This window comes from Neopelma chrysocephalum, unplaced genomic scaffold (genome assembly GCF_003984885.1).
Source record: "Neopelma chrysocephalum unplaced genomic scaffold, ASM398488v2 Primary Assembly neopelma1_85, whole genome shotgun sequence".
NCBI classification, from domain to species: Eukaryota; Metazoa; Chordata; class Aves; order Passeriformes; family Pipridae; genus Neopelma; species Neopelma chrysocephalum.
This window is the reverse complement of record NW_020897747.1, coordinates 3,691,371-3,708,612: the sequence shown is the minus strand read 5'-3', so window position 1 is coordinate 3,708,612 and position 17,242 is coordinate 3,691,371. Positions and strand designations below refer to the sequence as shown.

At 36.4% G+C, this 17,242-nt stretch overlaps 1 protein-coding gene across 1 annotated transcript in view; it reads right to left on the bottom strand.

Moving 5' to 3' along the window:
* Positions 1-17,242, bottom strand: part of NRAP (nebulin related anchoring protein) — a 50,565-nt gene extending 33,323 nt beyond the window's left edge. Inside the window, exons 1-14 of the mRNA XM_027692082.1 lie at positions 17,007-17,242; positions 16,646-16,740; positions 15,840-15,927; positions 13,580-13,684; positions 12,973-13,077; positions 12,188-12,295; positions 11,241-11,345; positions 10,572-10,679; positions 8,961-9,065; positions 6,165-6,269; positions 4,167-4,283; positions 2,343-2,447; positions 1,300-1,407; positions 488-598 (exon numbers count right to left, since the gene is read on the bottom strand). Coding sequence (XP_027547883.1) covers positions 488-598; positions 1,300-1,407; positions 2,343-2,447; positions 4,167-4,283; positions 6,165-6,269; positions 8,961-9,065; positions 10,572-10,679; positions 11,241-11,345; positions 12,188-12,295; positions 12,973-13,077; positions 13,580-13,684; positions 15,840-15,927; positions 16,646-16,740; positions 17,007-17,078 — 1,437 coding nt within the window. The 5' untranslated portion in view covers positions 17,079-17,242. The remainder of the gene's footprint in view (positions 1-487; positions 599-1,299; positions 1,408-2,342; positions 2,448-4,166; positions 4,284-6,164; positions 6,270-8,960; positions 9,066-10,571; positions 10,680-11,240; positions 11,346-12,187; positions 12,296-12,972; positions 13,078-13,579; positions 13,685-15,839; positions 15,928-16,645; positions 16,741-17,006) is intronic.

Below are 17,242 nucleotides of genomic sequence, written 5' to 3'. Positions count from 1 at the left end.
ACCCCCTTCCATCAGGAACTCAACCCCAAGCACAGAGGGCACCTCTTTTGCATGGACTGCGGGCTTATGGACAGTTATGTGACCAGTTAGTTCCCCTTCAAATGGGAACATGTATCTTCAGGGAATTTACAATGGATGAGATGGCTATTTCAGTCTCCCCATCCTTTCAGTGCTTGATGCTGCTGTTGAAGCTGACCAGGATGGTGAGATGTTTTGCAGCACAGACCAGGGACAGGACAGAAGTCACTCATTTCACATCACTGTACAATCTGTGCTGAACTGAAGCCAACAACAGGACGTGGCAGCACTTCCTACTCCTCTGAGATCCCTTGACACTGCAGTTTTTTGCTTTAACTTTGTTATCACTACCTGTTTGCTCCCATGATTAAATCATCTTTTGACACATACAATCTATCACAATCTCTCCTACAGAGAGATGATGAGCTGTGCAAGACATAGGAAAAAAAACCAAACCAAACATGAAATTATTTACATCTTTCAAAGGGACCAACTTCCTTGTTGTCTGGTATGAAGGAGTGAGAGTAGCTGGGTAATTGTAGTCAACACCGTCATGTTTGTAATCAGATTTATAGGCTATCTGAAACACAAGGAGAACAAAAAAAAAAATCATTCTTTTTTTTTCAGCTGTCATTTGTTTGAATAATAATCAGTCAAGAGGAAAGGAGAAACAATAATATTAATATTAAATGCAGGAAACAAAGTAAGTTCAATGTCATGAGTGACAAAGAAAATGAAATTATTTGCATAGTTTAGCCACTAATTGATTCTTTTTCAGCTCCTCAATTAATCCAATGCCAACAGTGGGAGCATTAACTTAACTTCCACCTATGACACATCTCTTTTATCTTTCTGCTTAGTTCTCGAGCTTCTTACAGATTTGTAAATAATGTACTTGAAGGAATGGTATGTAATGAAATAGCTTCTTGACTAACCCAGTAAATTAAATTGGAATCCAGAAATCTTCATTAAAGACTGTTTTTTTAGCAAAGGTCTGACCCTGGGGGTGGTGACAAACAACTTTCAGCATCCTACTGATGTCAAAGAAAACCGAAGGATCTCAGTATGTTGCCAGATCACTGAAATTTCTTATTTTAACTTCTTCCACACAGTGAGCTATAAATCAGTACAAAAGGGTTTCCAGAATCTCCCCTCTTCCCAACATGTCTGTTCTTCATATCCCCAGTAAAATATGATCCAAAGTTTTCTATCAACTTAATTCTGGAAAAAACAAAAGACAAGCAGGCACCAACCATCCAGGTGTGATTAAAAGAGACTTACATTGCTTGCCAATGTGCCAACTTTCATGGCATGGAGCATTCGCTTGTCCATGCCGACACCTACATAATGACCCTTCATTTCATTCTGGTAGGTTTCTTTGTATTTAAGCTGTACCAAAAAAAAAAAAAAAAGGCAAAAATACTCTGAGAAAATATGTTCAGTTGTACTGTTCCAGATTTCACAGTAGGGAGACAAATTATTTCAGCTGTGGTCTACTAGTGTTGCGTCAATACAGAAACTCATTAGTCCACAACCTTGGTACTTTAAAAAGTAAAAACAAAACCCCTCTGTGAGTTTCCTGTTTTACAAGATGTCATTTACATGTTCTTCATATCACCCAGATGCCACATAAATGAGACACCTCTGCATTCTATTGCTGCATATTATTTCAACAGAAATAAATCCTAGGGAAAAGTTCCAGGGAGGCAATATTTGTACATTAACAAATAAACAAAATTTGGCTGTTTTGGTGCATCTTTCACCAAGCCCAGAGTGGGGAATTTGACAAGAAACATTAATCACTCTACCATCTCAAATATATGGCAAAAGATTTACTCCTCTGCGAATTCAGAGAATGGTAGGAGACAGTATGAAACAAAAATTGTATTTCATGATCATGAGATACAAGTGGTATAATTATTAACAGTGATTACTTTCACACAGTAATTATGTTTCGCTCTGGCATGAATTCTGGTGAAGTATCTTCTGTCTAACTTTCCAGTCAGGACATGGACACACACAGTGAAAGAAATAATAATTATGACATAAAACAGTAATAACTGACAGCTACTTCTCTAGATTAGCAGTCCATTGTAGGTAACCTCTCATCTATAATCCATAATAGTTCTTTTCATAATCCTATTTAAAATGAGTCCCAGTTATTCATCAGGACAGACTAGGATAGGCACTGTACAGACATGGGTAAAAATCAGTTATAATCACATTTCCAGCACACACTTCTCTGAAACACACACACAGAGATGACTTGTGATTCCAGTAGCTGCCAGGTTAAGCAAGCCACACACAAGGTGCTGAAAACTTACATCACTGGTGAATTTTGAGACCTTGCTCACATTCTTGAATTGTGGAGTATCACAGTAGTTCATGCTGTAGCCTTTGTTGTTTTCAAGATCCTTCTTGTACTCCACCTTAGAGAAAAAAAATGCAAAAGGGGAAGATACGGTGAAACCTTAATCTACTCTATCAAGTTTCTTCACACAATTTATTAGCCAGACCCACTCCTCTGAGATTTTGATACACGGTTTTCATCAGATGGCATGTGATGAAAATTAATATGAGGAGAATTTTCATATACTCAGTTCTCGTTTTATAAGCAAAAGAAATGCAAACAATTCCATCCATTTGGACCGCTGCAAAGTGTATGAGACAGTGACATGAGGAAAATTATTAACAAAAAAAATGACATACAAAGGAATTTTAAGGTGAGTGTGGAGCAAACAAAAAAAGAAAAAAACAGGAAGGATTGAACAGGGGAAAGTTTACGAGCAGAATCCTTCAGAGTAAGTTTAAATACAGAACAGGTTTGATATTTTCGTCAAGTACCTTTGCTCCGAAGTAGTATATCGGGGATGATATTAAAAGGGTTAATGGAAATGGGACTAAATTCAGCAATGTAGAATTTAATATATATGGGCAGTAGTCACAAAAAATTCAGCTACAAGAGCTCATCACTTGAAAAGGCTAAGAAAGAGAAAACTGTTCATGTGTAGGATGACCACAGAAAGAAGTCAAGATGCAAAAGTAACACAGCCATGTGGAGACCTTTGAGCAGGCACTGGGAATTACATGTGCTATGTACCAGGTTCCAGCAAGACCTCATCAAGAACTTATGTACTCTTATAATCATTCCTGTTTAAGGAACGTGTGTACTCAGCCTGTAACAGCTGCAGTGACAGACTGTGAGAGATAAGAAGAATTTAGCTTGCTTAGTCTGGGAAATCAAAGGCAGAGGGAAGAAAATTATATATTTGTAAACATCTCAAAAAGGTAGTCATGCAGGGAAAAGAACTTTTTAAACTAAAAGGTAATGTTAGCACAAAACACAGGAGTAATAAAGTGGACAGGAATAAATGTAGGCTAGAAATTAGAAGAGGAGGATAATATGATACTGTGTCGAAACAGCAGGAACCAGGAATCATTGGCCCAGGAGGCCCCTTCTAGTCCTAGTTCCAGGGGTTTTTCATTATTGAAGGTTTTATACTTTGACATCTCAAGAGTATAAGTTTTTAAAACTGCCATGGGGAAGTTCTAGAAACTCACATTTATTAATAGCTTTATAGCTGATATGACACTATAAATAAATTAATAATTCAGAATCTACTGAGAATTCTCTAGCAATCTTCCCTTGCCAAGCAGAAAAAGAATCAATTATCAGTAACTCACAGGTTTTCACATTATGGAAGAAAACAGAAATCTGCGTTAACAGGATGGTATGAATTTTGGCTTTGTTCATGTTATTTTTTAATTAATAGAAAAACTTTCTTTTAAATACTCCAAGGTACACACACAAGTCATCTTAAAGCACTTGTGATTATATTTAATAGCACATTAAGAGCACAATTCAGGTTTGGGGGTTTTTTTTCAGACTTCTATTCTTCATGTGGTCAGAATTAGAAATACCCTTCTGGCGTTAGTTTCCCACAGACTATTGGAAAGGCCAGGAAACGGTATCTGAAGATCTGTTCTTGAACTTTTCTCTCCAGTTACTGTGCCACACACAGATGATTTTTGTTGCATACAGTGCAGTAAGAACAACATCATCTTATATTTGTAGTCCTTACTCATCAGACACAAATGTTTGTATGAGCTGCTCTCGAACTTGTTAACAGATTGATTCAACTCCTTACCTCACTGACAAGCTTGTTAACACTTTGGGCTTGTTTAAGAACTAGGTTGTCTTCAGCCGTTAGGGAGTGAAAGTGAGCTGCACCTTTCATCTTGGAAAGATCTTTCTTGTATTTTATCTGAAAAGAAGTAGGGAAAATTATAAAATAGATGTCTACCTTCTCATTATTACTATTTAGACTCGCTTCATGAGTCAGGGTAAGATTTTTCCTATTCTTGCTTTGATAAGTAAATGGAAATTGCTAAGTTTAATCACTGCAAGTTCTTACTTCCTGAAATAACCCAAATATAACCCCACAGCCCTAAAATCCCCGTCAAGACATTTTACTATAGAGCATTTTTTTTAATGCATTTTATACGTAATTTTAACAACACTGGTTGTTGTTCATAGTTTGAACAGATAACTAGCAGGTCCTTGCCCATTGACTGCTTGGAGCTCGTCTGTTCTTCTATTACTGAAGTTAATTCTCAGTACTTTGATTTTAGACCTCTAGTCAGAGAACTGCAGATGGTCATCAGATGTTCTGCAAACTTTTCCTTTTGTAGAAACCAACTTTTTAAAACAGCTGCACATTTTTGCACTCTTAGTGTTCTTAGGGGAATTGTATTTCTCTACCAAATCGAGATTGAAATAAGGGACTTATTAATTTAATTTAGACATCGGGTTATTGACTTAAATTGGGCTCGGATGGGTGAAAAGAGATAATAGGTATATTGTTGTTTGGCCTGTTGCCAAACTTTGTCCAGCAAAACCCTGTTGGGAATATATTTCAATAGTTCTTGCATAGGAGGAGATGATTATGCTCTGCATCTTATGTTACTGCTTCAAAAACCAGAGTCATAATTTACAAAATATTGAATTATTTTATGTGTGCTGAAGTGCAAAGTGTTTGGGGTTTTTATTTTCCAAGCCTGCACATAGTTTCTTCGGCTTCAAAGCAGTAAGGCAGCTTGATAAGAACTTTAGTATGCAAATGTTACCTCTGTGACAATCCCTATTTTGTTTAAACATGGAATATTTAACCTTTCCAGATAAAGATGGCAGTTTCATAGGTTTTCTAAATGCTGATGATCTGTAGTTTCCTTATTAGTTTGTAATACTTTGAGCAAGGAGGAGGATTGGTTCACAGAGGATTTGAGGTTTTTTATATTCTCTCAGTCATAAGCTCAGGTAACAGAACATGACTGATCCTTTCACTCTAGTTCACTGCTCACGTCTGGTCCAGGCTAATGCAAGCTGAAAGACTCAACCATCTGTTAGTTCCCCAGAAAACAGACTGAGCTCATCAGCTCAGACAACCCCGTGGGGGACAGGTGTCCACACTACAAAGGTTGTCATTCACAGGAACCCTTCAGAGCAGTCAGAAGGTAGTGACCTACAGACTGACCCGTTTTTTGCCACTGCCAGAAACAGTGTCCTCAAACAGGACTGAGCCTCTTTAATGGATGGGCTGTATGCAAGAATCACACATCACCACCTTTTTGCCAAGTCTTTAGTTTACCACTCAAAACTAAAAATCCCCAGCCTAGAAATAAGCTCACTTTAGTGAAGTGACAGTGTCATACTCTATGGTTTCTTTTCCTCCCTATGACTTGCTTTGTGCTAGAGGCATGATACATCAAAATATCAAAACCAGTACAGTTCATTCATCCTCCATTTATTCACTACTGGGAATACCACAGTAGTCCACAGGATGATTAAGGCAGTTGAAGGTTTCATTAATAATACAGGTGTAGATTTGCCAGGAGGGTTAACCTAACAGTAGGGATCCCCATTAGTTGCTACATCCATCTCCTCCCTCATGCAAGTTGGAGCTGTGCCCCCTTCTATTAATGGATATTATTAATCCCCTGAGCCATTCAGTTCCCAGCAATGCAGTGAAATGTCATTTCTGTTTACTTCTCAAGTGTCATTTTAGCATTCCCCTCCCAGGCACTGCTCTGACAAACTGCTGTTTTTAATTGTTTATGAATTGTATTGATTCAGGTTTCATACTTACATCACTTGCCAATTCATTTGCTTTCTTGGCATTTTGATAAGCTGGAGTGATCATAGCAGGAAAGCTTCCTTTCCCTCTGCGTTCTTCAAATTCATCCATATATCCCTGAAGAAAATTCATACTGTTTACTCATCAAACATGAGCAGGTGGGGCCATGGGTGATACTACAAAGCCCCGTAGACCTTGTTAGTAGGAAGCTTCATTGCTTCAATTATTTCTTTTTAAATGAAAAATATAATAAAATTACTAAATGTAAGAATAAAATTATCTGTTAAAATAACCACACCTGTAAAATTAGTTGTGCTTCATTCCAAGAGAAATGGTCAAGACAGTATTCAAGTATACAATGATATATATCTTCTAATCTCACCTCATTTCTTACAGAGATGATATCTACTTGCCTCTCTCTGTGTCAGTACACGTTTCCCTCAAATATTATAAAAATATCTAATGGTTTGGGCAGAGAGGAGATTTGCTTAAACTTAAGAAGTTTAACGTAGGGTCAGCCTTCCTCTGTGGTGTTACAGAAGTCACGTGATCTTTCCATGGCCATTTTTCACATCGTAACTGACCCAAAATATAACTTCTCTGATGCAGTGAAATATTTTGAAGAGGGATTAATTAATGAAGTATAAATACCTAGATATTAAAATTATAATCTCCTTAGGGAGTTTTAATTCCATTTGCTTGATTAAAAAACCCAATTGTTGTGAAATTAATGCTCTTAAATCCATCTATAGATAAATTTTTATGTAAATGATTGACAGATTGAAAACCCTTTTGATAATTTAGTAACAAAATACTAGAGTTTTTTTCAAAATGGTAGTGCCCAATGGCCACTATGGCTTTCTATGGCAAGATCTGGGGAGAATACAGTAAATACACAAACAAGTAAAATACACTGTAATATATCTTCTCTGCAATATTTTGTAAGTCCTTTATAGTAAAGAGGTAGTTTAAATGAAAATATAATATGTGGCATGTCAAGAATGTCAGAGAGAGCACAGATAGGAAAGACTATAAATATTTGGGATATCAGTTTTGTGAATTCTCAGTGCAAAACAATTCATTGCAGGTCATTCTGTGCACCATCAATCAGATGGTAAGATAGGTCACACCATAAGTTTGTGAATAATATAATGTAATTATAGCTATCTCGCCTAAATTATTCTATAAACAGGCATAGAAAATACAAAATATCCTTGAATAATCAGCTGAGTCAGTTTTTTAAAATACCATTCATGAGTCTGAATTCTTCAGACTAATCTGTCTTTTTCTTCTTTCTCAAATAAATTTTTATATAATTTCTAATACTGTTCATATTAGAAAACATTATTTCCAATGTTAAGAAAATTATTCTAGCCACTTCTAAGATTTTTAAACACAAAAAAACCTGGTGCTTAGCACACAGGAATTTTACAGTAAGGTTACTTAAATTGTCTCATGTTTTATATATATGTACCTCATGATCTCAACAGTTAGAAATTTAATCCCTTTGCCTATCATAAGTCATGATTTACTCAGAAAGATCCATTAATTTCAGTGACTCTATGTTATTTGACTAATAATATCAGTATCCAATCTATGAAGATTAAAACTCAAATTGAATTTGAAGTCTGTGACTGAAGTTTCAAAGACACTTTCAAAGAAAAAAACTTAAATCAATTCTAAAGACAGAAGCATTCTAATGCTTGAAAATGTAATTAGTGCCTTTTCAAATTCATTTTATTTGTTTATTCTTATTAAAACTTGTATTAGTTCAAAAGACAGAAACTAATTGAAGGCTTTATTGCTGCAATTCTAAACTCATATTCTTCAAGGATGGTTTGCTTTTCACAGATTACTAGATGTAGATTTGGACAGAAGGGAAGAAATGTAAAATCCCAAATATTTTAGGGTAATACAGTCCCTGTTCCTTCATTTCTCCAAAGTTTATGGATCTACTGAGCAGCTAGGACAAAAAATCCTAATATTAACCATATAGTTTTCTTTATACAAGAACACTATTCAATTTCTTTCAAGTTCCCATTAGCTGTATTCAGTTCTATTTAGCTGTGCTATTTCCCTAACTTAATTGGAATAGAACTTTACATGCGTTTTGGGAGACCACAAAACCAACTATATTTCCTTAAAAATGAAACAAAAGCAAAACAAAAGCAAAACAAATGCCACAGACTAAAACAGTACTAAAGCCTCTTTGGTTCCACAAACACAGAACTGGAGCTTGTCAGGCTCATAATATCCCTTCTGTAGAAGAGCTAAAATCTAAGAGATTTAGTGCTGCTCACATGTATTTAGAGCTGCAAAGCTCCTAAGATTTGTAAAAATACCGGCAGGGATAAGTCACTTAGCTATCTACCAGCTTTCTACCATTTCATAACCCTTTGACTTTTATCCTGACTGAATTTACATTTTCTTACTCATGGAATGTGAGCATTTCCACAAGTAAACACATTTCGGTGTGATACACAACAACACCAAAATAGAAATATATAGTGCATACATACACACAGATAAAAGTTGCCAAGGTAAGGCTCACCTCTTGGAATGACTCTACCACAAGGGTCATGCAGAGACAGTGCATGCACCTCGTGGTTTCACCCTTTAAGAGCCAATGCCAAATATATTACATGTTAGGAGCATGGTGCTGTTGCACACCACCCTTTCCTTTGAGACCTTGTTTTCTCATACAGGAAAACAACGTGAAAATAGGTCTCACTGTAGTTTCTAAAGTCTGGAGCAATCAGCTGTAGTAATGATGAACATCAGCAGGGTTATCTCTTGGATGTTGCATACCTGGCCATACTGATCTACATTTTCTCTTGCAGAAGTAACATCTGTTCCAGCTGTATGACTGGCTTTTCCCTTGATCTCTTTTTCGTATCTTTGATGATACTTTACCTAACAGGAAAAAAGGAAACGAATAATCTGGGTGAGTTTAGTCTGGTACACAGATGCTGCATAATAAATAACAATCAATGACATGCACATGTTGCCAATAAAGGATTGTCAAAATTCTCATTGCCACCAATCTACACAAGTCAAATATGCCGCTTGAAGGTATAAAAACAAAACTAGTGATGTCCTTTTTAATAATGCACTAGAACATAGGACTTGCCATTTCAACCCAGACCATTAGTTCAGTGTGTTCAGCACCACCTGCTTGTCAGTGTTTAATTCCTGATGCTCCAGCAGTTTAAAAAAATAGAACTGACTGTAGTGTAGTTTCATGGTTACCACAGAGCACTTTTTTACCAGAGAGTCACCTGAACACCATCAATAAATGCATTTGTTTCTGAAAGATGCTGATCTCCGCAGTAATTAAGGGAATTTTAAGCATCCTTCAATTTTAGACCAAGATTTGCACTACCTTTGCTGAAGTCAAAATAATGCCTGTACTTGATGCTGCCCTTTAATCACCATGTGTGTTTGCTGACAAAAATGAACAGTTTTCCACAGATCAAAGGCAAACAAAAACATTTAATTTTTTAAGAGTCAGTTGCTTTTGCCTTCAGAATTACAGATCTCCTCTTATTTTCCTCAATGACTCCTAATAATGTTTTAAATTCACTTCCATTGAGTTAGCACAACATATTATCTTCTCCAACAAAAAGAGCCTTTCTTTCAGTTTCCAATAACAAAGCACAATTAACTGTACATTTTACAATGCTTATTTGAGAGTACAGTGGTGTTGTGGTTTTGTTATGTTTGGAAAGGGAAAGAAAGACAATAAAGATCAGTATACCAAAGAGTTTAAAAAAAAACGTGGAAAAGTAAGGAGGATAAAATGAGTGGAGTAGAAAGCTATAGTTTATAAATCTGTACCCGTGTCATGTGCTTGTGTGTGTATCTATGTCATGTGTTTGTGTAAAGGCAGTTTCTTAAGTTCATATTCAAGCCTCATCCTGTAACAGCACAAAGGCAGGAATAGGAGAATGAACAGTAAGGATCCACTCAGAGCATAGAAATACATGCAAAGCAGAGCTCTGCAAACAGAGTTCTCCCCTGATAAAAGGTCACCCAGAAATATTGTGGCTGTGTAAAAGAGCTGCACTTCGGACCTCATAACTCATACTGAATTGGGCAGAAGGAAATCAAAAGAGCTCCAGCTGACTCGTTATTGTTGTTCTTCTCAGCTGTATGCAACATGAGGCTGGGTAAAGGGGACATTTTTGCCCACAAAAATACAGAGTGTTGATTCACAAATGCCTCTTTTTCTTTTTGTGCATAAAACTCAGCTTTGTCCCTGCAAGAAGAGACAGTCATTGGAAAATCTGTGTGTGAAGTGCACTGCTAACATAACTCCACAATGCTCATGGAATTTCTGCCAGTAAATGTTTTAATCCAAAATTTGTATGAAAATTTATTGTTTTCTTCCCCAAAAGAGACTTTGCTTTGGACACTTACATCGCTGGCTAGTTCATTTGCTCTCTTGGCTATTTGATAAGCTGGAGTGATCATAGCAGGAAAGCTGCCTTTTCCTTTCCGTTCTTCAAAGTCTTCTGTGTATTTCAACTGTAAAAATTCAAGATAGTTCAGGAGTAATTAGATCAAATGTATCTTGATTGCACACTTAGTCAATTTTCAAAGTTGCAAAGTCAGGCACTAGGTGGCTGTCATCCACCAAAAGAAGGATGAACCATGAAGTCTGAATGTTTGCAATGTAGTCTTTAACTACATGATCATGTCTCTTCTGCATGACCCCTTTGTCTCCTTCAGGGTATAGGATGAAGGACAGTTGTTTAAAAAAGATACTGAAGGTGTTTGCAAGATGCCTGCTCTATTTATATTAGAGTCAGGCATCTTCTTTCTTTACTTTGCATGGCACCTAATTGTTGGCTATAGCACAAACTAGTTCTCTGCCTTCAGTTCTGACAGCCAGCTAATCCCTAAAATGGCCTAAAACTGAATATGGTCTTTGTAACTGGAAGTATTAAATACTTAATTGTAAAATGAGTCTGCCTTTAAAATATTTTTTTTAATTTTTCTTTATGTTCATATTTTTAAGTGATCTATAAATATCCCAAGAATCACTTGGAGAGTCAGAAAGAGGTCAATCTATTTTGCTTCACTTACATCACTTGAAAGCTGTGATCCAGCCTTGGCATGAAGTATATCTGGAGTGTCTACAACAGAAGTGAACTTTGAAACTCTCTCTTCGTGTCCACGCTTGTATTCTACCTGAAAAACACATAAATTCATATTACAAACAATAAACAGCAAATATATATTTCCTATCAGAAAGCTTCTAGAGAAAATGAGCAACAGCTGTCATGGGACTCCCCACTGTACAGTCAAGCTATCACTATATTTAAGGCCCAATTTCCTTACAGTTAATCCCAGAAGTAGACAGAAATGTACCAAAATAATCAAATTTTCAAATTATATGAGATTGATGTGAGCCATATATTTGATCAAAATGTCATGAGAATAGTCAATAATGGCCCAAGATTATAGTGCAATAACAATGCAGACAGTGTTTGCAGAAAACAATGCAATACTTTACCAATATTTTAAAATCACTTCTGCAAGATTTATTCTTACTTGATCTTTCTCAGTTAAAAAGTTACTTTTATAACTAAGCAATTTTCTGTGCATATATTTAAGTAGCTTTCATATAAAATAATTTTAATATTACAGTTAATTTCAAATAATAAAGCAAGTGAAAAATTTCAAATGTAAATAATGAGATGAATAAAGCCATAACGTGAAAACAAAGGTAATTAATTAAATTGACATTTTAGAATGAGTCAAAATCTTTTTCAGATTGTGATAAACTACAGCAAAAGTCACTACATTTTTCAGGAAATACCTATATTGTCATTTATTCCATATAAGTGTCTTCCCAGGCCAAGTAATTTGTCAAGCCTGTTTTCTGCATCATGTTACAATTTTCTCACTATGTAGAATTAGCAGGACAATAGCTATTCATCATAGAATCTACTATCTAAAGTGAATGGCCTGAACCCAGGATTGTCCAGCTTCAGAAGTCTAAAACATAATTAAAAACCCCTGTGACTTACATCACTGCTTAGTTGGGTGGCTCTCTTAGCAACCTGATAACCTGGAGTGATCATAGCAGGAAAGCTGCCTTTGCCTCTTCTTGGCTCATATTCTTCTGTATACTGAAACTAGAAAATGAATTAGTTTTCTCATTACAGAAGAACCCACCAGAGTTTAATGTGATTCCTCTTTTGATGCCTGCTTCCTAAAGGTATGTATCACTTTATTTAAAGGTAAACAAATTAAAGAACTTACACCTCATAAGTTTGTTAGGTAAAACTATTTCCTACATAGAACAGAAAACATTTCCCATTCATATCAATTATCCACTGTTAATTTGCTATGTTGACTGGGTCACTAACCCATTGTATGGACACAGACAATCAGTTGTAATTCAGAAGTGATTTTCATCATTCATGGAAATACAATCAACAGAAGTAGGATGTTTTCCATCATGAGTTCTGCTCTACTGAGACAGCACCACTTGCTAGATCAGGTCACCTCGGTTTGGGCAGTAGTTGAAGTGCTTCTCAATTACGAAAATATATAAATGTATGACATCTAGAATGGGCAATAGAACTGTTATGTGACTTTAATCACTTCCACGGTTAAGTATTGTTATTGACAGAAGTAAACATGTCAGTCTTTTCTACAATAACATCTTACCAAAGATTAGACACTCCAGTTGTATTTCATGCAAAGGCTGGAGGTGAATCTTACCAAAGGCTGACTTTGATGCATTTGTAAGTCTTCAGAATATGATAGACCATGAAAATAAAGCTATTCCAAACATCAGTCCACTTACATCACTCAGAGTTTTCTGTGCCTGTGTTATCTTGACCATCTCAGGATCTGGAATAGTTCCTGAGTACCATGATTTTCCTCCCTCATAGGCAGCATAGTAAGCATTCTACAAAACAAAAATTAAATAACTACCAATCTTCACCCTTGTTTTAATACTCAAACAGCTGATCTGACAGAAAAAAAAAGAAACACACACAGTGCTGTGGAAGTGAAATTTACTCTCTGCAGATGTACAGCACAAGGCCTACATTCCAAATACCTTCAGAAAATGCCAAGGCAGAACTTGTATAACAAGAACTGACATCAAGATGACAGGATCTAGGATCCTGGAGTGAGACTCAAATAACAACCCCTGGGAATCGGATCACTTGCTGTGAAGCTCCAGTGCCAGTAGACAGAAGACACAAACAGGTAACTGCACAGATACACTCTTCCTCCTCTTCTGATTCTTGCATCCTAAGCTATAGTTGAGCTGTGTTGCCTTGAAAAGTTTAGCCAAATGAGAAGCAATGGCTTTTTTTTAGCACTTAAATCCTGTGAGGACTGCCAGTGCCAATCCTTGGTCTCCTGCAGGCTAGTGGCTTGGAGACTTGAGGGATATGTCTTACCTGGGTAGCCAGTTGTTGGGCTTTATAGACACCTTCAATTTCTCTGGACTTTACATCCCATTGAAAGACTGATTTGAATTGTTCACTCTCTTCTCGATATTTTATCTAAAAAAAAAAAAAGATAATTTCTTGGTTTAGTAGCTTGTTAGTACGTACTAACACTCCTGCCCTTCAGAGAAGAACATGAAGGGAGACAAACAAGGTGAAGATTGCATTTAGTCCTAAGGTCAAAGTTCACACCCAGCTTCTGCCTAAGATTTCTGCTAAAATTGGAGAGCTCCTCTAAAGGGGCAGTGTATTACACCTGAAATATAGCATGACAGTCTGAAAGAATAATTTGATAATTAGATGATACTTTTGGATGAGATAAAATATGAGAATAATTAAGACATTTTAAGCAGGACATGTCAATGTAGCATTAGATGAAAGAACTTTTACCAGGTGAGCAATATTCTATTCTCCTTTTTACCTGCAGAGTGTCCACTAAGTATCCTAACTCTGTATATGTAAATGACTACTACATTTAGTCCTGGGTCATTATTTTCCTACTGCTACTTTTATCACAATAGCATATAGAAATCCAACTGAAATTACAGCTCTGGTATAGAACTCACTCTTCAGATGTAAAAACTCAAAGACTACAAAACTTAAACTGACTGGACAGAAATATTACTGACCATATGTACCATTATTCCCATTTATAAATTGAGCACAGAGGTGCAGAGAGCTAAATGATTCATCTGCTCACACAGAAATTCTGTGTTAAGGGAGTGAGTTTAATTTTTACCTCTGCATTCGAGTTTACATCTCAGCATAAGACTTAAATGAGAACATCATGTTAGGATTGAAGAAACATCTATTTTTTGCATCAGAAAAAAATCTTACGTATAAAAAACCCAACAAACTACAGCAGCAAGTGAAACCTTTTCCCAAGTTATCATTATTTTATACGTTAGTATGAAAAACTTTTCCTCCTCACAAAATCTCTACAGAAGCACTCCCTTTAAGTAGGTACTGCAGAATCAGCTTCTTTACTTTACTCTTAGCAATTTTCTCTCTGGAACAGAACCTCATTATGTGATTGAAAAGGACAGGAGGTGCTTTAGGTGTATAGAACAAGGGAAAGTGATCTTTGAGTTATAATTTGTCTGCCTGGTATATTCACATGCACTGGAAGTATCACTCTCATATCACTGCCTAAAACCAGAAATAGAACCTGCAGTAATCTCAGACTCATTCCTGACCAGATCTGTCACACACAGTTTAAAGCGATAGTCACTGCTGGAGTGGTTACGGCCCATGATATTGTAACAACTGATGCACAAGAATTGCTGTACAAAATTATAAATGACACAACATCTGGTGAAGGCTATTAATGTGCATCAACTTTGTATAGCTAACACAGAACATCAGAACGAATTTAATGTGCTATAATCTAAGAAATACAACAATGATGGCTAATCACATTAAAACACACTGCTTTGACAATATAAAAAGACGTGATATTCAAGAAAATACTATCACGTGGAGAAGTGAGATATCTATCGGTTTTTGACCGTTCCTGCGATTTTAATTTCATTAAATCCTTAGAAATGCAAGTTTGAAACCGATGTGTTTGTAGGGAAACAGTGCAGATCCCGGGATGGTGTTCGGGAAGCCGGCGGGCCGTGAGCGCCCCTCGCGGTCGGCCGGGGCACAGCAGCCCTGGGAGGGTGGATGCGGCTGAAAGGGCGCGGGAAGCGCTTCCAACCCAACACCTCCAGCAAAACCGTGCAAAGATCCCTGGACTTCGTGTTTACCCGCTTCAGATTTGCCAGAAATACTTCCCAAAGTATTTGTGAGAACTTTTGCCTGCGTCCCACCTAGGTATAATTCATTTGTTGTTTCGCATCAGTTTCTGAAGAGATCACAAAGCAAATAGGTCGTTCTTGTTTCCCAAGGCTGTGTAGCCCCCCTTAGTTGCTAAGTTTACAGAACTCTGGGCAGTTTATGTGAGCAGTGATTCCATATACGTTCTCAGATATGGCAGGTGAGAAGCTCCTATCCAATTTTCCTTCTGAAAGCAGAAGCAAATTCAGATCTAACCTTTCTTTCTCATGAGTAATCGCATTAAAAAAATTATGATTCAAACACAGCTGAAATCTTACTGCTCAAAAAGAACACAGGGGGTAAGTAAAAGCACATATTTATATTTATAAAGCAAGACACATCATCAAAATGTAGAACAAAGACTAACACATTTGACCCTCGAGATTCTTACCTCACTTACAATTTCTGACAGTTTTTTCGCATTCATATTTACTGGTGTGTCAAATACACTTGTGAACGCATTGTTTTTTGGATTATGCCTGAAAAAAATGAGAAGTGTAAAAGGATATTAGGAATGTACCAGGCAGCCCACGAAAAAGGTTCTCTCTGAGCACTCAAGAACACAATACCAGCCTCCACCCCTCTATACATAACTTTTCCCCCACTTACACAGAGATCTCAGATTACATTCAAGTTATTATTGCATGGAGTAGGTGCCTAGAGCAAAATTAATTTTAATGATCATCATATCAATGCTGTGTTTCTAATAACAAAAGAGAATAATAGAATAAAAAACAACTGTCATCTCTCCTTTTTCTGCTGACAAATTTGACAGGAATTGATCATTATAAAATAAAAACTTCCTAGAACAAACCAACTCAAAAATCTGCATTTTATATATTTTCTTTATGATTAGCTCAACCTTGTTAACTCTTAACCGCGGATTTGGAAAGCACTGAATTTTATGGTTTGGTTTATTTTCTTCCCATAATACCAAAATGGAACTTAATTTGCCATTTTTTAACACACTGGACAAATGAGGAAGCTTTATGTACAGTAACAAGTGTTTCCCATCATTTGTGATTCATGAAAAACCAAAGATATGCATCAAGGCAGTAACAATACCTAATTTCACATCACACATGGAACCAAGCTGAGTCCAAACGGTGATGTTCTATTACATTACAATGATTAGGGGAATTAAAACTTAAAAAAAAAAAAAAAAAAGGAGAGAGAAAGAAAAGGAAATACACTTACGCTTGACAGTAAGGTTTTTTCTCATGGCTAACAAAGTTGTTTACTGTTAACATCATCTTGCATACTTCGCAGTGAAAACAGGCTTTATGCCATGTCTAGAAATACCACAAAACAGAAACCAAACAGACATGATTTGTATTTCATTATTATTCTGTTAAGTTTTAAATCTCAGTTTTGATCCTTACCATTCATTTAATGAATTTGAAGCATTTTTCTTCAAATATATACGTATAATTAACTCACTTCAGTTCTGAAATCAGCTATGAGTAAAGAACTTTTGGAACCAAGAGATTTGCACTGTGTTTAAAGTGCCAATCTGTACATTTATTATAGTCCAAAATGATAAAGAAAGAGAACTGACCTGATCTATACAGTTAATCTTCTCAGCAGGGTAAACCCCATAGCCACATCTAGCACACGGCTGCACATTCATCTTGAAATCCACAGAGTGAAAAATATATAGGTTTATACAAAAGGTTCAAAGAGTATGAAAGTGACTTTTTGGCCTGTGCAAAGCACACTCTAGACACTCCAGTCAGGGCCTTTTGCTGTGGTCAATGGCTCCCATTAAAGCTCTGAATTGAAGTCTGCTGCTCC